Genomic DNA, 22,342 nt, shown 5'->3' on the forward strand with positions numbered 1-22,342 from the left:
AGAATACAATTAGGCAAATGCCAGTAAAATAAAATGTGAAAAAAAATGATATATAGAAAATAGTTTATATTTTATGATTTCCTCAGAACACTCTATTTCTGGAAGTAATTAAATACCTACGGTAAGATAACTGACCTTCCAAAGATATTATTGTCAGCATTAAATTGAACCATATATATACATGTGCATATTTAAGTATATAATATATATACATACATACAATATGTATATACATACATATATACAGATAATAGAATATATGTATTACATAATAAAGTATAAAATTATGTTTTAATATTATGCCAATAATATCACGGTGTTACTGAAATAAAAAAATAGCTTTATCTTATAGATTAGAAGCACCATATTAATTTCTCCCCAATATTTAAATATAGGAAGACGTGTATTTAATTATTGATTGTAAAATAAAATTATTCTTCACAAAGGATACAATGTATCTATTTTCTACTCTTTTAAAATGTGAATACTCCTTTAATTATGTTAGATATATTTTAATGTCTTACATATTTTGTGAATAAATCATAATCTATTTATGTGTGAGTATATACACATGTATGCTACACTTTATGCTCTCAGAGTTTCCTTCATTTCTCTGCTTTTTTATTCATTTCATTTTCTTTATGGTTATATGAGCAACAGATATTGAGTGACTAAATTAAGATACTGAGTCGGGCATAAGTTCAGTAAGTTATGACTCTTCTTTCAAAGTTGAAATTCAAGATTTTAAAGTCTATCACTGATAAAAATTGAGCAGCCAATTTTGCTTTAAAGGTGTAGTTCTGAAATTGAGAAAATAAGCTCCTAAAGGTGAACTGTCTTTGTTTAGAAAAGCACTGTGAAGTCTTTTGGGTTGCAAGTTGAAACCTGGGGAGTATGGGTTAGAAAGAAACAAGGAAATTAAGAACTAAGCTTTTCTGCCTATGTCTGGTTGTAGTTGAAGGCAACTTGAAAAGAGAAGGCCCAGATAAGGCAAAGGTGAAAGAAAAGAGGAAATGGAGAAGGGCGGGGACCCTGCAGCCCTGTGGAAAGATAGGGTTCCTCGTGTCTGAGAAAGCAAGGAAGTTCTGAAAATGGGAGTTCCTAATATAAGTTTTAATTGTTTACATGATTGTAATGTTAAAAACCTGCCTGATCAAGGCTGTGGCAAAAAAAAAAAAGTGCTGCAAATGCCTTGTGAGTGACGTTTTGTGGAAATCAGAGAAAGATTGAACATCATATGTCTTCTATAACCCAATCTGCAATCCCTTAAAATTTCCATCTTTCTTAGTCAAAAATTCCCCATTTAGCAGGTAAGGAAATTAAGGCCCATAGGGTTTAAATAACTTCTTAGGTAGGCACTGAACTTGTATTTGAACTAAGATAAGTCTGAGTAAGAAAATTAATATGTTAATTAAAACAAAATAATATACTGCCATTGTCTAGATTCCTTACGTATATAAATAGTTGCATCTTTTTTTTTTTAGTCTATTTGCAGAAATGTTTTTCTTTGTGTATTTCCTTATTTAGTGATTAAAACTGTATTCACTTCAAAATCATTATCATAGAGACAGGGTTCTGCTCTGTGTGGGGTGGCTTTGGCCTCCTGAGCTGTTCTGATGTTACCTCTTCTTCAGGCAGGAAAAATTTGGCCTCCTCCTCCCCAGCAGAAGGATGCCGGATGAGGGAGAAGACCAAGGCCAGACTGAGGAGGATTTCGGCCCCTCGCTGCACACCCCAGACAGAAAAATGTGTAACACTCCAAAGAGGAACTTTTAATTTATTTTTAATCTTTAATTATTACTTATTTATTTAAACCAACAGAAGTTCTGATTATTCCCAGGGTCCTGTTTGTAGATTTTTTTCTGTTGTAAGCTACACATTATTTTCTTTCGTTTTGTTTTACATTAACTTTTCCATCATTATGATGCTCCTTTTGGCACACGTCATGCACTTAAATTAATATTTTAATTTTTTGGAATATTTAAAAGCTTATTCCTGTAAACCTTACTTTTCTCCTCTTATTTACAACATCATTTCGACTACATGTTGAATATATGCATCTTTTTTTCATTTATCCTTCCATAAATAACATGTATTAATTGCTCATGCATTTTGCATGTACTACTCATGGGTTTTTTGTGCCATTTATTAAATTTTATTTTGATCTTATTGTATAAGTAGGCCATAAAAGCTAAAGATAAAACTATTTTCTTCTTTGGTATGTTGCAAAGGTCTTAATTCTTTAAACTGATGCTACTTAACTGTATTTTAGGATGCCGTGCTTTTTTTTTTTCCCCAATTCTATGTATTTTGTTAAAGATGTCCAATCAATCATTTATTCAGCACAATTTTCTCAAATACTGTTCAGTATAATAGAGATACAGCTGCAAAGAAGGCAGGCAGGATGCCTGTACAGAGTTTTACATTCTCCTGGGTACAGTGGGATAATGAACTTACAAATAAATAACTACAGTATTCATTGCATGGTGAATGACTGTTTTTATTCTATTTTGTGGTATTGTACTTTATTGTTGTTAGCTGCCGTAGATTTGATTTCCACTCGTGGCATCCCCATGTGTGTAGAGTAGAATGTTCTATGGGGTTTTCAAGGCTGTGATCATTTGGAAACAGATCAGCTGATGGCTAGACCTGTCTTCTGAGGTACCTTTATGTGGGTTTCAACCATCAAACTTTTGGCTAGCTGTAAAGTGCTTAACCAATATCATAACAGTTTCCTTGTGTATAAGTTTGCCTGATAGCACTGTCTTTATTTATTTTGTAGTTCATGTAAACTATATATGTTTACCTGTGATTTTCTGTTACAATTTAAGTTTATTTTCTTTAGGAATGGATTCAATTCACTATACATTTTAATGTATGCCTTGTTCTCTTAGGACTTCAGAAAATATGTGAAGAATAAAAATCTCTGTAGTCAGAAAGATAAAATGAAGTTTTAATTAGCTCACAAAGTGAATATTATGGCGTTCTGAATATTTGGAGGTAAAGGACCTGACTTTGGGGGGAAGTTTTCTGATGGGAAGACACCTGCACAGGACCTCCCTAGCTTCTGCCACTGGGCCATTCTAAGCCTGTGACTGGCCCCTGTCATACTCCCCAGGCCTGGGTTTCTCTCTTGCTGCCACTCTACCCAGGCCTGCACTGCTCCTGCCCTGCTGCCTGGGGTGGGGTGAGAGAGGCCGTGTGCACAGGGCACACTTGGGCCTCTGCCCTGCACAGGCAGGTGTTATAGCTCTCTAGCAGCACACAAACCTCCTGCAGAGAGGTGCCCATCTCTCTCTCCATAGGCCAGCAAGCCCATCACAGCCATCTTTCTCTGTGGGCCGGCCAGCCCACTTTTCCCTTCTTCAGTGTTACAGCCCTTGAATAATTCACAATGACCATAAAAATGTAACAGTGACTCAGTAAAAATATAACTATTTCTTACACTGTGACTAGTGAACTGTCATTTAAGGCTACAACTTTGATACTATGAATCAATACTGGTACTGTTAGACAGTGTTAGGTGTTGTTGTTAGGTGTAGTCCAGTTAGTTCTGACTCATAGTGACCCTGTGTACAACAGAATGAAACACTGCCCAGTCCTGCACCATCCTCACAATCATTGTTATGTTGGAGCCCACTGTTGCAGCTACCGTATCAGTCCATCTCATTAAGGATCTTCCTCTTTTTCTCTGACCCTCTACTTTACCAAGCATGATGCCTTTCTCTAGGGACAAGTCCCTCCTGATAACGTCCAAGGTATATGAGATAAAGTCTTAATTCTAAGGAGGAACATTCTGGCTGTACTTCTACTGAGACAGGCTTGTTCATTCTTCTGGCAGTCCATGGTATATTCAATATTCTTTTCCAACACCATAAGTCAGAGGCATCAATTCTTCTTCAATTGTCCTGCTTTCACATGCATATGAGGCGACTGAAAATACTATGGCTTGGGTCAGGTGCACATTAGTCCTCAAAGTGACACCTTTTTTTTTTTTTTTTTAACACTTTAAAGAGGTCTTTTGCAGCAATATGTCATTTCATTTCTTGACTCCTGCTTCAATGGGCATTGATTGTGGATCCAAATAAAATGAAATTCTTGACAACTTCAATCTTTTCTCACTTTATTATACGTTAGACTGTAATGCCTTTATAATACCTATATCAAATTCTCACATTGTTCTCCATGGTAATCTTATTTAACATAAATATAGAGAATGCTGGGAAAATGGCTGTGTGAGCAGATCTAAGATTTTGACTCTCCCACATGAACACCACAAAACTCAACTAGAGTTCTGTGCCTGACTTTTCAAAATTTAAGAAGTACACCTACAGCAACATGTAAGTCCGTTTCCTCCAAAATGTAATAACACACTGACACCAAGGATGTCCTGGGATTAAACGAGAATGAGCCAAGTAGTTTTCATATTCTGTTTCTATCACGTGGTAAAATAAAAACTAATGTCCTCAGTGCTCATGAACCACCAGGAAAATATTCGAACTTAGTACAATGCAATATATGTATTAGGAGGCTTTGGAATAATCAAAAATAGAAGAAAGAGTGCTTATAAGGCAATGATTTTAAGAATATATTTTGGTGTAATCTAGTTCTCTCCAAAATGCGAATTTTATTTTGGCAGATGAAGTAACTCCTAGTTAGTCAGAGTATTTAATTATGAGAATGCACATTTATCTGTTAAAAAATAAGTTAAACAACACATGAGAAGAAAAAAAGGAATAAGCAAGTTGTCATTGCATCATTAGATCAGTCAAATTTACCTGAAAGAAAAATATAATGTCTAACATGTATACATTGTATTAGTTTTAAAATAAACTTACCAATTAAAGATAATGTAGATAGCTTAAATTAAACCTTCAGTTTAATTTATTTTGTCACATGAAAATATCTCATACAGGTTCAGAGTCCATTGTCCAAACTGCTCTTCAATGTTTCCACGTAATAAATTGGGTACACACAATTTTTGTTTGCAATAGAAGCAGTAGTAGGTTAATTTGAGCTATATAGACAATCGATTTGGTTGCATGTAGCAAATTTCTTTGGAGGAACATTTTCTCTCAGGAAAATGAAAACAAAAAAAACTTATTTGTTAAAACATTGATGAGTTCCCTAACAAAGTTTTCAATCTGGTTAAAAAACAGATACAGACAGGCGACTTTATTTTCTTCTCTATTCTTTAAATGTTCCAAAATTAAGGCGTCCACTCCAGTTAGCTAATATTATCTATATATCTACGTGTTGGGGAAAATATGTGGGCAAAAGAAGTTGTGCACACTGGGAAAACAGTGTGTAGTAAAGCAAGCAAAGGGTATCTGAAGCAACTAGAAGAAACCACAGCCCTGTACAATATAAAGGACTAGATATAAAAGTGAGTTTAATAATGGCTACTTGTACTAATTGGAGTATTGTGCACCTATAATCAAGAATGTAATATGAACTACTTTATACTCTGTCATTTTGACCTTTGTTGTTGTTGTGTGCCGTTGAGTCAATTCTGACTCATAGCACCCTATATGACAGAGTAGAACTGCTCCACAGGGTTTTCTAGGCTGTTTTTTTTTTTTTTTTTTAATCTTTAAGTAAACAGATCCAGGACTTTTCTTCTGTAGAGATGCTGGTGGGTTTGAACTCTCATTCGTTCGGAGAGCAACTATGAAGTTAACCATTTTGACCTTTAGTAGTCTTTATTATTGTTAACTAGAAATGTTCATTGCAAATTGAATCGATGTAAGAAGTAGTCTTAATATAAAATAAAATGACAGAAGTAATTCCTTAGTTATATTTAAAATAAACATTTTTTGGGAATATCTGCAATATTATAAATGGCCTCAGTACTATTTTGAATGTATTATACTTTGTAGGATAGAAATGCAATGAATAAATTTATTACGTTGTTTTGTTTTCTTTTATAAAAGCTTATAATTTCTTTTTTTCTTTTTAGGTTATTTCAATGAAATTAAATGCTAAAAAATCACTTTTATCTGAATTTTAAATCAAAGAAATGCTTAAGTTCATTTAGAGAATTTTTGATTGTTTAGTTTTGTTTTTAATTTTAAATCATGTGTATTTATACTGGCCATCTTTTAATTTATATTAGAGCACAGGTGGCTTAGGCTCAGTTCTCTAGAGAAACAAAACCAGTGAAGCATGGTATAGAGAAAGAGAGAGAGAGAGAGATGTATGCCAAGGAAATACCTCACACTGTTGTAGAGGCTGGGAAGTCCCAAGTCCATGAGTCAGGCATCAGGCTGGAAGCTTCTCCTAATCCATGTAACTATGGGGCTGATGAACCCAAGACTGGCAGATCAGACGGAGGCTGCTTATTCAAGCCTCAAGAACCAGAGGTCAGTTAATGACAAGCCAAATGCAGGATCCAGAGCAGAGCAAAAGCCAAGGAGCTTTGCCAGAAAGTCCATAGATAATTGGATGTAGGCCACATCCCCAAGGATTCTCTTTTTCAACCCATTGAATGCTCATAGCATATTTCATCATGGAGATGATTACATTATATCAGATCTCATCATGGAGGTGATTACATCATTACATGACTGCTAAACTACATCATAACTGCCAAACCACTGAGAATCATGGTCCAGCCAAGGTGACACACAACTTTAAACATCACATAGGTAACAGACATTTTGCAAACTAAAAGTTGGAAAAAAAAAAAACAGTTAAAAATTCGAATAGCTACTGAGGATGCTTATGTACAGCCATATACCTCATGACATTTGGCTCCTTGGTTTGGAGATTTAGGATCATGGTTTCATGGGCCATCTCAGCAAACTGGTCTAATATGTTTAGTGTTTCTGTTCTACCTCCTGGCTCATTGCACAGTGCCTGCAGTCTTAAAAGCTTGCAAGTAGTCCTCCAAGGCACAACAATTGGTCTGTATTCACCCGTAGCAACAGAGGAAGAAGGAGAGTGAGGAATAGGAGGAGAATATGGAATGTGTGGCTAATTGCCTCCGAGAACAAGCGTCTCCTTTGCTATGAGACCAGAACAACTGAATGGTGCCCAGCTAACATTACTGAACATTTTGATCAAAGATTCCGTAGAAGAATCCTGATAAAAAGTGAGAAAATGCAGAACAGAATTTCAAATTCTCATGGACTCTAGACTTTCCGGAGCCATGGAGAGTGGATGAACTGCTGAAACTATTGCCCTGACATAATCTTTAAACATTAAACCAATAATGTTCCCTGAAGTCATCTTGAAACTGGACGATAATTCATCTTAACCAGTAAAAAAGGCCTGTATTGAGCATTGTGCTTGTTTAAGAACTGTCTATATGGGATCAAATTGACAACAGCAACTTGAAAGACTAAATAGGAACCTTAGGGGGCAGCGAGTGATGTTAATGAGGAACAACTCAGAAAAAGACAGTAAGAATGGTTGCATAACTCAAATAATGTAAACAATGTCACTAAATTGTACATGTAAAACCTGTTGAATTGGTGTATTCTTTGGCATGTGCTCTCAACAACAAAATGAATGAAATTTAGAAAAAAAAAAATACTTCTCCCACAATGACACTGAGCTTATTTCTTATAAGAAAAAAAAAATTATTAAAATTACACTAACCCTAAACCATATTTAGATTAAAACTATGTAGTTACGTTGCAAACTTTATTTAGAATACTCCTAGCAATATTAATACTTTCAAGAAAAAAAAACTATTTGAATATTTCTAAAAACTATAGGCTGAAGCAGTAGAACCTACTAGTTTTTATGTTTTATGTTGAAAATCTTTTTAGCATGAATATTTCAATACATTTTATTGGTCTGTTTCTAATGAACCATTTGTATCCTAAGAATTTGAAATAGAAAATAATCACATAATTGGCTATTCACAAAATTTCAAGAAATAATCAAAAGTAAAAGTGTTTCTTTGCACCTATAGTAACACATCTTCCTTTCTTGGTTAAAAAAAAAAAAAAAAAAGCTGCTGTCTAGTTGGTTTGGACTCACAGTGACTGTATAGGACAGAGCAGAACTGCCCCATAAGGTTTCCAAAGAGTGGCCAGTGGATTCGAACTGCTGACCTTTTGGTTAGCAGCTGAGCTCTTAACAACTTAACCACTAATTGCTTATTAATTGTGCTTTTATTTAACCTTGGAATATTTCTCACAAGTGTAATGATGTGTTTATGAGAATAGGAAATAGAAGATGCATTAATGATAACTGACTTTCAAAATCAAGGATACCTTCTCAGCATATTATAGTTATGATGACGTGATTTTCCTGAAATAAAATGTGACTAATACATTTAATTCAGAGTGCATCTTGAGAAACCTCAGATTTTCTATTTCCTGGATAAAAACTCTTCATCACTATTTTCCTTAGTTGTTCAAAATTTGCAGCAAATGACAAATTCATTTAGCAATTATTTCAGACTTGTGTCAGCACCCAGTAATTAAGCTCAATTGCATGGATTTCATTGACCTTTACAGGAGGATTTTTCTTGCCTTTTCTAGTTCCTCCACAATTCTCAGCACTGTTATTACGTGATGTGTGTTTTCTAGGCACTAACACTAGCCGTCTCAACTGAGCGACTGCAGGAGAAAACAATAATTAAAGATTGCATTTGGTGTCAGTGTGTTATTACATTTTGGAGGAAACGGACTTACATGTTGCTGTAGGTATACTTCTTAAATTTTGAAAAGTCAGGCAATAAAATTTTGTCTCAGCAGTATAGATCTGAATTAAAATTATTAAAAAATACACTAATAAAAGCAAATTTTCTATCATTTATTAATTGTATTTAAAATTCACATGGTTCTATTAAAGATGTTTTTAATGTTTTTATTTGATGTTTTAAACAATTACAAACATTTGTCTTAAAATAATGTGCATATCAGAGTAACAACTTTGAAAAGCAGGAAATGCCTTCTTTCTAACAATGATCATAAACACTCCAACTTAATGGATATTTTTTTCTCTCAATTCTAAGTTTTTTTTATTTCTAAATAAAATGACTTTCTAAAGGACTTCAACATGCAGTGGATATATATAACATTCAGAAGGACTAGCTCCCATGCTTACACTGAACTCAACATAAGGCAAAAGCCCATTATTCTACTGATTCTTTGGCTCAGTGTGTTTACAAAGCAAAGCAATGTGACAGGCTAACTAAAACAATCCTTTGTGTTTGCCAGCTTCAGATTGCTAACATGGTTGCAATAAAATCAACCACCACCTCGGGTGAAGTATGCAGCTTCGATTAGCAGGACAATTTGTTTTCTTAATGCAAGAGACAAGCATGAATCTGTTTCTCTAATCGTCCTTGTCCTTGTAGCTTAGGGAAATAAGGAAGAAGCATCTTTGTTTTAATAAAACATCATTCTGCTTCCTTGTATGACCATATCTGATTAGGAGAACAGTAACTCAGATTCTGTCCAGGGAAATAGCATGTCTTCTACTCTTGGCAACCTCGTAGATTTGGCCACATATTATAAAGTGATTGAATGAGTTGTAGTCGAGAAATCAACCATGTCACAAATATCAGGCTTTCTTTTTAATTGATCAAGAAAAACAAGCCTTTGGTAACTCAAGTTATTGTATGCTACAATACAGAACAAATTACCAATAACCATTCCTGAACTAACTACCAAATGGCCAGACGTTCCTCTAATGGTTTGATGTTTTCTTGTTTCCTACAGTTCTATTTGATTTTCTACCTTTTTGACATCAGTAGGTGAATCTACCGAAACCACTGTTCTTGAAGAGTTTTCTTCCCATGATGTTCTCATTCTTGCTTTCTGATATAAAAATAATCACTTCAGCACATAAAATCCTGCCAAATAAGAGTAAGTCAAGGTTGCTTGATGACTACCACACAAGCACCTGCTCTTCCAATATTCAAAGAAGCCATCTGTGGAAAAAAGATGAAAACAACTTAAGGCAAATTTTATTGTCATGGAAAGAATACACTAATTATGATATATTTAAAAGGCTCGTATATATGAAAACCAAAAATAAATGTGCTTAGATTTTTTTAATGTTAGCCACAAATAATGCAATAAAGATGAAAATATTAAAAATAGCATTTTTACAAAAAAAGCAAATCGTTTGTATACTGAAATTTTAAAAACTAGCACTCATTGACTTTATTTTAAATGCAATATCAGTGTTTACTTATTTTCAGTTAAATAAAGCTGCTATAGAAAAAGTTCCAGCAAAGTTTCGATCTGGACTATGTATGGGCACATTTGTGATGATATTTCATCTTGATACCTTGGGGCATATTTTAGATGAAAGATCTATAACACTTATTGAAATTTTTCTGAAGTTATTTCCCCAGATATTATGCTGAATTAAATGTGTTATTCATTCATTCTAGACAGAGACATACAATGAAGTAACTTTAATATTTTGTCAGAAAAAGGCCATAATTACAATTGCTACAGGGCTTATTAAAAAAAAAAAAAATTCCTCCTTACGATAGTCATTGAAATGAGAACTGAGTTTCTTTTTTAATAATACTGACTATAATATTGTCTAGGAATATATTAAAAACAATATTTTTGATAGAGTTTGCAATGAAAATTTATTCCTTGGAGGTAAGCCAATATTTTAACAATTTGAGCTTTTTCATATCAATGATTCTTTATTACAGTTTTGTAGGAATAATTTATGCACATAAAAATATAAGAGAAGACTAGATATTAAAAAACAATATTATGTCAAATGAAAGGAAAGTGAATAAAGTGTAAGAAAATAGCGAAGAGCAAAATAACCTCCAATCACATAGATTATTTTATTGATTGAGAAGGGACATGCCTTTGCTCTCCAAATATGAAAACTGGCTCCATTATACACCAGCTCTTTTAAATGTATTTATTATTACCCTTCATTCCACTGTAGTTTTAATAAAAAAGGAAACAAAAAAACTTTCTATATGCCATTTATTTTTCCTTTCATTAAACACATTATTTGTAAAAGCTAATTTAATGTGAAGTTTCTTGTCTTAAAATGAGAGATGGAAATATATTGAGATGTTAATGTTTGATAGCATATTGTGTGTTAAAAATCATTTTTGTAGATCACCATAGACACCTACATAGTCACATCATATATTGTTATCTCCTACTAACAGGTAAAGGCATACTGTTTCAGAGACAATAAGTAAATCCCAAGCCATCAATGTATACAAACCCAAGGTATGTGACTCCCAAAAACATACACTTTCTAATGTCTCCCTTTTATTATTCAATAATTTTCAAACGTTGTTCGACATCAGTCAGCCAAGGAGATTTTACAAAGTATATGTACTCAATTCCCACCAGTCAGTAGGAATGGAATGAGGGCTTGTTAGGAGGAATTTTAAGAAGTTTCCCAGATGCTTTACGATGTTCATCCAATACTGAGACTTTCTCTGTATGTATTCTAATCTAATCATTGAGTGAGTAGCTCTACTTTTTGTCATCTATATCATGGAGCCCTGGTGCTGCAGTGGTTAAGTGCTCAGCTACTAACTGAAAGGTCAGTGGTGTGAGCCCACTACCCAATTTGTGGCAGAAAGATGTGGCAGTCTGCTTCCGTAAAGATTACAGCTTTGGAAAACCTACAGGACAGTTCTACTCTGTCCTATAGTGTCGCTATGAGTCAGAACCGACTCAGTAGCAATGGGTTTGGTTTGGTTTATAACTATATCTGTAAGTGTTCATGTATAAACTGAATTCGAACTAGTCGCCCCATTTGTTGGAGTACAACTGCTCTGTAGGATTTTTTTTTTGCTGTAATCTTTATTGAAGCAGCTCACCAGGTCTTTCTTCCATGTTGCTTCTGGGTGGGTTTAAACCTCCAGCTTTTAGATTACCAGTCGAGAGGAAATTGTTGGCACCACCCAAGGACCTATGTGTTCATGTATATGTGTGCAAAAAATAATCCCATCTCCTTTTCCCGAAAATGTGCTATTACCAGTGTATTACATATGTCAGCAAATGACACCAACTTCTACTTAGTTGCTCAAGACAGAATCCTAGAGCACAACTATGCCTCTTCTTTTGCTTCACCCAACCCAACATATAAATAATCATCCAGCCCTCTAAATATCTCTCCAACCAGTTTAATTCTGTCAGTCCTTATTGTCTTCATCCTAATTCAGGCTGCAATGTTGGTTTGAGTGGATTATTAAAATATCATGCTAATAGGTTTCTCTGACTCCAAGCTTGCAATCTCCTGACCATTTTCCACATCCTAAAAAGTATGATCTTAAAAAAAAAAAAATTCTTATCATTTACTTTCCCCTCTTAATACCCTTCATTAACTCTACTTTGTTCTTATAGTATCAAAGCTTCTTAACATGGACTCATGGTGACCTCATGTGTGCTAGAGTAGAACTGTGCTCTACAGGGTTTTCCAAGGCTGATTTTTTGGGAGCAGATTTCCAGGCCTTTCTTCAGGGGCACCTCTGGGCAGACTTGAAGTGCTAAGCTTTCAGTTAGCAGCCAAGATCATCAACAGTTTACACCACTGGGGAACTCCCTACGAAATATAGAGCCTGATCATCTCTCCTAAAACTTTCCCCAATATTTCCTTTCTTGTCCAATGAAACATGCCATTTCCTTTCTTTCCTACAGCTCTTTACAAATGCTGTTCCTTAAGTCATATACTACCCATTGCCATCGAGTCAATTCCTACTCATAGTTGTAACACTTCCATATTATCATCTGATTAACCCTTACCAATCTTTATGGCCTTACCCTACGTATCATTTCCTGCAGGAAGATTTCTCTACCCGACATACTTCGTTGTCATCACAATGCCAAGTATTTCTCTTACCACAGAATATATCAGTATTTTTTAAGTATTCGATATATTCTAGGTAAGTATGTTTGAAATAGTTACGTCAGGTTTACCCTCTCTTCCTCATAATTCAATTTTATTTCCTTTTTTTTTGTTTGTTTTCATATCTGCCCTTGGTCTCTCTACAGTGAGCTATGCCTTTCAGCCTGAATGGTATGTTAACCTGAAAAGATAAGTAGTAAAACAAATTAGATTAAAACAACTGAGGTTGTAGATATATCACCAGGCTTCTGGAACTCAGTATCAATTTCCTATATATGTATAGTGTGCAAATAAATTAAGCCTTGGCACAACTGCTATAAGAGTAGTGCAAGACTACTTCTCCAGTTACTTATTTCAGAAATGATTAGGCACCTCCTATATCATGCAAATGACCATGTGAATGTTTGGAGACATGACAGTAAGTGAGACACAGGTCTTTTTTCCTTATAGCCAGCACATGGGTGCAGTATGACAGCACTATGACAGTGTGTCATGAAAAACATAAAAGAGCCATTTTACCTAGGGTAACAGCACAATGGTTAAAGTACTGGCTACTAAAAGAAATGTTGGTGGTTCCAACCCACCAGCTGCTCCATGGGAGAGAAGACTTGGAGATCTGCTCTAATAAAGCTAACAGCCTAGGACACCAACCCTAAGGGACAGTTCTGCTCTGCCATGGAGGGTTGCTATAAGTCCGAATCTACTGGACAGCACACAACAACTACAACAAAAGGAGGGATGGGATAAATTTTTCTTTCTGTGTCTTGAAACACAAGCTATTTTTTTTCCTGATCAAATGCAAGAAACAAAAAAATCAAGTTTATATATATATATATATATATACATTTTTTTAAGAAAAAGTATGTATCCTCTTTAAAACAAGCCAGGAAAACCACAAAGCTGGCATCTGTTCCATAATCCATGTTCATTATTTCCCATCATTATGTCCAAAAATGCATGACCTTGCATATTATTATATAGTTTGCTAATTTATTCTAATAATCAGTCATTTGGGATGCCAATAAGCAATGGGATAACAGGTGAATTTGTCCACTTATGGACTCCATTGAGAAAAAGTGACAGAAATGACTCTGCAAACATGGAAATTCTGTCTAGTGGGCTGGAATCCTGAGAGTTTTCAAAGGGGTTTTATGTGGGATGGCTAATGGTCCCTCAAGAGTCTTAAAAACATAAATAGTGAAAAGATATGGGAGTAAAATTGTAATTTAAGATTTTTAAAATTAATAAATTAATGTTTATATTACTAAAATAAAGTTGTAAAACATTTTAAATACCTTTTTGCTGTTCGTAAGATACTATATGATGCAAAAGAGTGTAATAAAATACAGATAAGGGGAAATGGTTTTTAGGAAGCTTTTACTTATTATTACCACATACATTATTTTCATTTCAATTTTAGAGGAACGATAAGCATAATGACTAGTTATTATAAATATGTAATGAAGACATTATATCATTTATATGCCTGTAAATTTCCTTTATTTAATGTTTATTTGTATAAGTGGCACATTTAAAATATATACCATTGAGGAGGCACGTTTCTTAGCAAATCAACAACCAATCCATGCAGTGCACACTATGGGATGGCTAGGGAATCAGAAAGGCAAGAAGTTAAAATATATTCTCTAAGATTTTGGTGCAATAATGCAAAAAGCAATCATTATAGCTTGTTTTTATATTTTCTGCCCTTTAGATAAAATGTTTCTTCTCTCACAATTATAGTAAAACACAGAAAATCAATTGACTTGACGGCAACAGGTTTGGTTTGGTTTTTGGCTTTATTTCATCAAGTACTCCCCCCTTCTTCTTTCTCATTTCCCTTTTTTTGTTTCCTCCTTAGCCAAATTCATGTATCCAGATTGACTTCAAAGAGTGTTCCTTAAAGGAAGAGGACGATTCATAATGGAGAACCCTTAGCCTAGCCATTAGGAATTTGGCTTGGTACTGCAGTCAGTCTATCTAAGCATTGCTGTTGAACACACACCGTCAGAACTTGCACGATCAAGGAAGTTATATGGATGAGTTCAGTCACCTCCAAACATATTAAGTATCTGTAAAAGAAATTTACCTTTATCGGTGTTTAGGTTCTTCAGACAACTTTAATCAATGCCTGTGATGAAAAAGAGAACCCTCCACTCATTGAGAAATATGAAGAGATGTGGTTATTATTCTCTTAACTAAGTAAAGCTTTGGAATTTCACTGTACTCACTGATAGAAACTACATTTTATTTTTTCACAAGGTGTCTTACTTTTAAGCTTCTGATAAAGGAGAGAAAATAAAAATATCGAGAGAGAAAAGAGAAGGAAAATAAGGAAATATGGAATATAAGAACAAAGCTCTAAGAATAGATCCATGCCCTCTATTATAAGCAAGGCGATAATATCTACACAACAAAAAGTGTTTTTCAGTATAATTAATTTTGCCTTGGCCTTATCACCCATCACGCCCTCTGTCCCCACTCACATATACCAACGCACATCCTCTAGCTAAGTGATCACAATGGGAGCAGTTTTATTCTAGCCAAACCTTGAGTTTCTTAACTGCAGTGTTTATTCAAGGGGTTAACACTTCACCTAAGCTCTTCAATCATTCCACACCATCTGCCTGGCCACAGTGATTATCCAGGAATGAGGATTTGATACATGACGAATCAGTTGAAACCCTTTGCTATTTGTTATATATTTGAACTGTGGCAAATAATTTTTTACTTTCAGTTTATTGCTCTGTGGATTTTTATTTGGAGCTTCCAAAAGTCCCATTTCTCTTTGGGACTTAAAAATGGACCTCACAGAGTCGGGCAAAAATGAGAGGCAGAGAGATGGATTTCTGCAGCCTTCAATTTCTTTGTTCCACTTATCTCTAAAACTAAATATGCTAAAGTTAGGATTTTGTGCACCAATAAACTCCACTTTTACTTTTTTTGCTTCAACAAATTCAAATTCAGTGCCTGCTAATTGTTACTATTTATAAAGACATGGAAATCCATTGAAGTATGAATGTCATTTTTTAAATATAAATTCTATTAAAGTATAATATACATAAAAGTATATAAATCAAAAAGCATGCTATTTAATGATTTTTTTTTTCTACTAAATGAACACCTCCATTGGGTAAATCAATTATTTTTGGGTCAGGGAAATTTGACTCCATAGATTATTTGTAATCTGTTCCCCCTCCTCCCCATAAGAAAGTAAATTACTAATTATTCTGGAGACAATCTTACCTGTGTCCACTCATTAGTTTGTGGATCATAGGATTCCATAGTGTTGAGGTATGTCTGCCCGTCATAGCCACCAACAGCGTATAATCTGTCACCAAGGAGACAGACCCCAACAGCATCTCTGGGCATACTCAAAGGAGCCACCATGGTCCATGTGTCTGTTTTGGGATCATATCTAAAATGCAAAGATAATAGAACATCAAATATTATAATCACATTGGACTTTCCTTATACACATATCATGGAGCCCTGGTGGCATACTGGTTAAGAACTCAGCTGCTAACCAAAGATCGGCAGTTCAAATCCATCAGCTGCTCCTTGGAAATCCTATGGGGTAGTTCTACTCTGTCTTATATTTTTTTTTATAAGGTAGCTATGAGTCAAAATCATGTCTATGGCAGCAGAGAATACACATATCATGACAAGGAAGACTAAGTTTCTTTTAAGTCTCAATCATTTGATCAGGTGTTCGAAGCTAATAGCCACAATGTTCAGGTATTTTAAAAACACACCCAGACTGTTATTTAGAAGCAAGCTGAGTCATTTAACAAAAACACAAAAATGATTGTCATGATTTTTTTCCACAAGGAAAAGTCAGATATGTAAATAATTGGTTCTCAAAAATAGAGTAATGTCTTTAAAACAGACCTAAGCAAAGTGTTATGGTGAAGAAATACAAAGCATGGTTAAAAATGTAGGAGAAGCATGGGATATTTCACAGATGAAGTCTCTTTAAACTGTGTCTGAAAGGCTAGTCTAACTCTGCTAGAAAGAGGAGAAGAACCAAAAAACTAGAGTTAAAAAAAAAAGACCAGTTTCAAAGGAGGCAAATGTGTATTGTGTGACTAGGCTCAAGTAAGTACGTGGGGGAAGCGTGACTGACAAGATGGTTTTTGATCAGCTCATGGATTTGACTCCCAAGCAGAGGTGCTTTGAGTTTACTTAGTAGTAAATTTTTTTTTTTTTAGGGAACCTTTGAAACTTGAGAAAAGAACTGCAACAGGAAGAGAACTGTTAGTGACGATTTTGGGAAAGATTGGTGAATCAAGAGACTAAAGCCAGGGAGCACACATTACCACTATTTAATTTAAACCAAAAGTGATTTTATTTTCAAAAAAGCTAATTACCATATATTACAAATGGTTATTTTATACTTGGTTGACAGAAACCTAAAGAATATTTTGATTACAGTACTTTATTTCAGCTAGAAATTAATGAATAAACCACTCCCTTTGCCTTTAATCTGCAATTGCAGGTTCAGATACCAACAGGAAAAAGCCAATGAGAACTCTATAGAGTAAATATAAGACTGGAAAAAAAAACTGATAAACGCAGCAAATACATTCTTTGTTTTACTGCTCCAAATTCTTTTTGTCACCAGCTGAAAATTTCAGCACACAGATTATTAAAACAAACAAGCAAAAAGAAAACATAAAAACAAAGCTTACAGGTAATTGAAAATAAAGAAGGCTGTTACCAAAGAAACGGTTTGGAGAATCCTAACAATCTGGAATTTATAATTCACAGTGAATATTCATTCTGTAGAAGATATTATACACATATGCACAGCATGATTGGAGGGCTGGTACAAATGGCATGTGTGAAACGACAGATTGGTTGAATGCCTGCAAAACCAGGAGCATCTTAATGCCTAGGTTGGTTAGCACATAAGAATTTCGTTAATAAATATGAGACCTCACACACAGAACATACACAAAATCTGTGTCATCAAAATCTTCTATAAAATATTTAAACTTTTTAAAGAGCATTTCTTGAAATATACAAAGATAAAATACGAATACAAAAAAATGTAAAAGAAAAGACCCCAATGAAGCCAGCACACTGCAAACTTGAATGTGGAACATTCTACAGGAAAACAAACTAAATTTCCAATCACTCAGTGAAAAAATAAATAAATGAAAAGAAATAACTTTTCCTAAATGAAATGTGACTTAGAAACATAACAAAAAATAAATAAGTAAATGTTACTTGGAGTCTAATTCAAGCAAACAAGCTGATAAAAGAAGTTAAAGACATTTAAGAAAATTTTAAAATCAACTGGACATGAAATTACAATAAATAATTATTATAGCTTTTATTAGTCGGAATAATAGCATTACAACTATGTTAAAAAAAAAAAAAAAAAAGATCCTAATCACATTAGTTTGTTTCTGGGATAAATTTAAAAATATTTCAGACTGAAATGACTTGTTTAAGAATTTCTTTAAAATAATCCATTTCTGTAAGCAAGTAATGAATACAAACAAGGGAGTTGTCTATTGTTTACTTTTGTGTTTGTTAGAAATTTTATAGTAAAGATAACTTTAAAAGGAAGCATATATGTATACATTGTAAATTTCAGTGATAAGTTAAATTTCTTTTCATTTTATTCATTCCTCAGTAGAATCCTGTTGTGCTTTAATGTATAATAAGGACCTTTTAATACATACATGATAATGATGACAATATTTAAATTTATATGTTACCAGCAAACAAAAACAACGACAAAACTGAGGCTGCTTTTTCCCTTATTCTTAGATATTTGGTGGAGGACCACATAACTTCAAAACTACCCAGTGGCTTTTTCCTTTGTTCTCACATTAATGACTCTAAATGGATTTTTCTGTATTCAGGAACTCTGGTGGATTCACCACCTCTCAGCCTGGGGACATAAAAAGTTATTATCCCCAGAATGAAATAAACAGCCGTTTTAGCTTAGGAGAAGATCGGCAGATGTATAAACAGTTTCCAAACAATTACTAAGAATGAATTCTATCATTGCTAGTTCCACATTGTTGACAGATTCAATTCTAAGCCTTCTCTCTTTGGCCTCTGGTTGTCTGTTTATAAAAATAAAAGGGGGAGGTTTTTTTTTTGTTTATTTTTTTTTGCATTTAGGCTGTCTGCCTTTCCAATGTCTCACCTTGGCCTTCATAGTCAGAATATGAGCAATGTTTCAGAGACTCTATTAAAGTTGATAGCCCTCAGGCAAGAGAAGCACCAGTGTATAGTGGCTAAAATTGGCTGTAAAATGCAAACTTGCTGGAGGCATATGGTAAGAGAACAAAAGTTAGTTTTTCTTTGAAATTCCTATTAAAATTTTTGAGGTACCATTAATTTTGCAAGCATTATTGTTTTCCCAAACTTTAAGGACTAAAATTCAACTTAAAATACATAAAAGTTTTTTTTTTTTTTTTTTTAATATAAAAGCATTACTGTGGTAACAGAATTGGGAATGTCTGTTTTCAAAAATTGTGCAGGCAATATTCAGCCAGAGAGCAAATTAAATAATAGAAAAGTGATTAGCACTCAGGTATGTTTGCCTGTAACACAAAATAAAACAAGGTAGAAAACAAAGAAACAAGAAAAATAAAAGTGAAAATCCTTGCAATGAGCATGGATAAACGTTAAAGAGAGACTTATGGGGCATTGGTAGAAGAATTTTTGCCTTCCATGCAGAGACCCATGTTCTGTTCCCAGCCAATACATTTCATGAGCAGATAGCACCCATGTAGCAGCAGATGTTTGTGCTGCTATGATGCTGAACAGGTTTCAGAGTTCCAGGTTAAGACAGATGGAGGGGCCTGATGATTTACTTCTGAAAATCAGACAATGAAGAGCCTATGGATCACGATGGTCCTGTCTGCAATTCGGCTTTCTGTTTCATTATACATGGGGTCACCATGAGTCAGGGATTCCTCCAGTGCAGCAAACATCAACAACAAAGAGCGGCTTACAGATTTCAGATAAATTAATTATACATTCTATACTGGAAGTGGTCTTAATAAGTTATTTGTGAATTGAGCAATTAAGAGTGAAAATAGCGCTGTTATTAACAAAACAATTGATTTTAGCTTCTTGTAAAGAAAGCCAACTGCTACCAGGCCTAATGAGATTATAAAAATATATATACACATGGCTTTAGAAGTACTTATGTGAGGGAAATGTAAAGTAAATTAATTCTAAAGTTTATTAATGGTTATCAGGGGTAGGAGTGAGTTCCCGTTTGTGGTGATGGGAAAGTAGCATTGATTAATGGTAGGGTTGTGCCACCAATTATTGTAAGTGCTGTCAGTAGGTTGAATTGGTAAAAGATGTGTGATAAACATATTTACAACAATGACAAAAAAATGAGCAGCTGCTGAGGCTTGTTATGTACAACCAAACACCTCATGTGATTTAATTCCTTGGTTTGGAGGTTTAGGGTCATGGTTTCATGGAACATCTCAGTTAATTCGCCTAATAACATGTTTAGTGCTTCTGTTCTACCCCCTAGTTCATAGCATAGTTCCTGGGGTCTTAAAAGCTTTCGAGTGGCCATCCAAGACACAATTGGCTTCTATTCATCTGGAGCAATGGAGTAAGGAGTGCCAGAAAGAGAAGAAGGGTATGGAATGTGTGGTTAATTGCATCCATGAACAACTGCCTCCTTTTCCTTGAGATGTTTTGATTACAAATTCCATAGAATTCTGAACATTTTGATCAAACATTCTATAGAAGAATACTGATCAAAAGGGGCAAAAAAGCAGAACAAAATTACAAATACTCATGGGCTCCAGAATTTCTGGAGCCATAGAAGCTGGATGAATCCCTGAAACTGTTGCCCTGAGATAATCTTTAAACCTTAAACCAAAAATATATCCTGAAGTCTTCTTAAAACCAAACAATAGTTTAGCTTAACTAGTGAAGAATGTCTGCCTTGAACATTATGTTCTTTTAAGAACTATCTATATGGGACCAAACTGACAACAGCAACTCTAAAGATTAGATAGAAACCTTAGGGTGCAGTGGTTTATGTTAATGGAGGAGGAAAAACTCAGAAAAGGAGGGTAAAAATGGTTGCACAACTCAAAGAATGTAATCAATGTCCCTGAATTGTACACATACAAACTGTTGAATTGGTGCATGTTTTGCTGTGTATATTATCAACAACAACAACAAAATAAATAAAATTAAAAAAAAAAAACTTTATAAAAACTGTGATAAGGTTCCTATGAAATTCTTGTTCAGTTGTTCTCATCTACGTGCAACTCTGTTTGGTATTTAGAAAAGAAATTCATTGGTCAAAGAGAAAGAATATTTTGAAATGGAGTAGATTCTGCCAAATGGTATTACAAAGAGGTTGTACCAATTTATCAGCCCAAGAAAGAGTGTCATGAGAGTTTAATTTGCTCTAAACCCTCTCCAACAATTGATATTATCTGCTATTTTCATTTCAGCCTTTCTGGTGGGTAGGTAGTAGTATGATATTGTGATTTTCATTTGCATTTCTCTGATGATCCATGGTGTCAAGCACTTTTTCCATTTATTCATTTGCCATTTGGATATCCTCTTCTGAAGAGATCCTGTTTAAGTCTTTTGCTTATGTTTCTCATGTTTTTCTGTGATTCTCTTAATGATTTTAAAATTTTCTTTATATATTCTGGAAACTATGTCTTTGTGGTAATATGTCTGCAAGTACTTCTCCTACTATCTTCTTTAAATGTTTTCCCTCTTAATGATGTATGTTGAAGAACTGAAGTTTCTAATTTTAAGAGAAATATTTTTCTTTATGGCTTTATTGTTTTGTATTTCACATCTAGATCTAAAATTCTTCTTGAATTGATCTTTAGTACGGCGAGAGATAAGAAGTCCAGGTGGAGAAGTGATTAATCACTTGGTTGCTAACCAAAAGGTCAGTTGTTCAAACCCACCAGCTGCTTCATGGGAGAAAGACATGGCAGTTTACTTCTGTAAAGATTAAAAAAAAAAAAAAATCTTACAGCCTTAGAAATCCTATAAGGGAGTTCTACTCTGTCCTATAGGGTCACTATGAGTCGGAATCAACTCCATGGCAATGGGTTTGTTTGGTTTGGTTTGGTATGGTGTGATATAGAAGCTGAGACTTATTTTTTTCTGCATGAGATATCCAAATGACTCTACCCCATTTGTTACAAAGATTGGCCTTTTCTCAGTATTCTTCACTTCTACCTTTGTCATACTACAGAAGGGTGTTAGCATAGCAAACCTGAGACTGACATGCTAATAAAGGTGTAATTGAAATGCTCACCCTTGGCAAGAGTATGAGAACCTGGATTTCAGGAATGTTTTCCCCATTCCAAGAAGAGCTGGTGGCACAGTGGTTAAAGCGATCGACTGCTAACTGAGAGATCGGCAGTTGGAAACCACCAGTAGCTCTGAGGGAGAAAGAGGTGGCAATCTGCTTCCATAGAGGTTTACAGCCTTGGAAACCATATGGGGTCACTGTAAGTCAGAATAGACTTGTTGGCTTTTTTTTTTTTTTTTCCAT

The 22,342-nt window shown here is 34.4% G+C and overlaps 1 protein-coding gene across 2 annotated transcripts in view; it reads right to left on the reverse strand.

The window, feature by feature from the left end:
• Positions 1–9,832: 9,832 nt before the first annotated feature.
• The window catches only part of KLHL1 (kelch like family member 1), a 474,296-nt gene continuing 461,786 nt past the window's right edge, over positions 9,833–22,342 (reverse strand). For both annotated transcript variants that reach the window (XM_049853061.1, XM_049853060.1), the window contains 2 exons: positions 16,057–16,228; positions 9,833–9,892 (listed from right to left, as the gene is read on the reverse strand). In XM_049853061.1, the coding sequence (XP_049709018.1) occupies positions 9,833–9,892; positions 16,057–16,228 (232 nt within the window). The remainder of the gene's footprint in view (positions 9,893–16,056; positions 16,229–22,342) is intronic.

Source organism: Elephas maximus, chromosome 14, assembly GCF_024166365.1.
Source record: "Elephas maximus indicus isolate mEleMax1 chromosome 14, mEleMax1 primary haplotype, whole genome shotgun sequence".
Lineage (NCBI taxonomy): Eukaryota > Metazoa > Chordata > Mammalia > Proboscidea > Elephantidae > Elephas > Elephas maximus.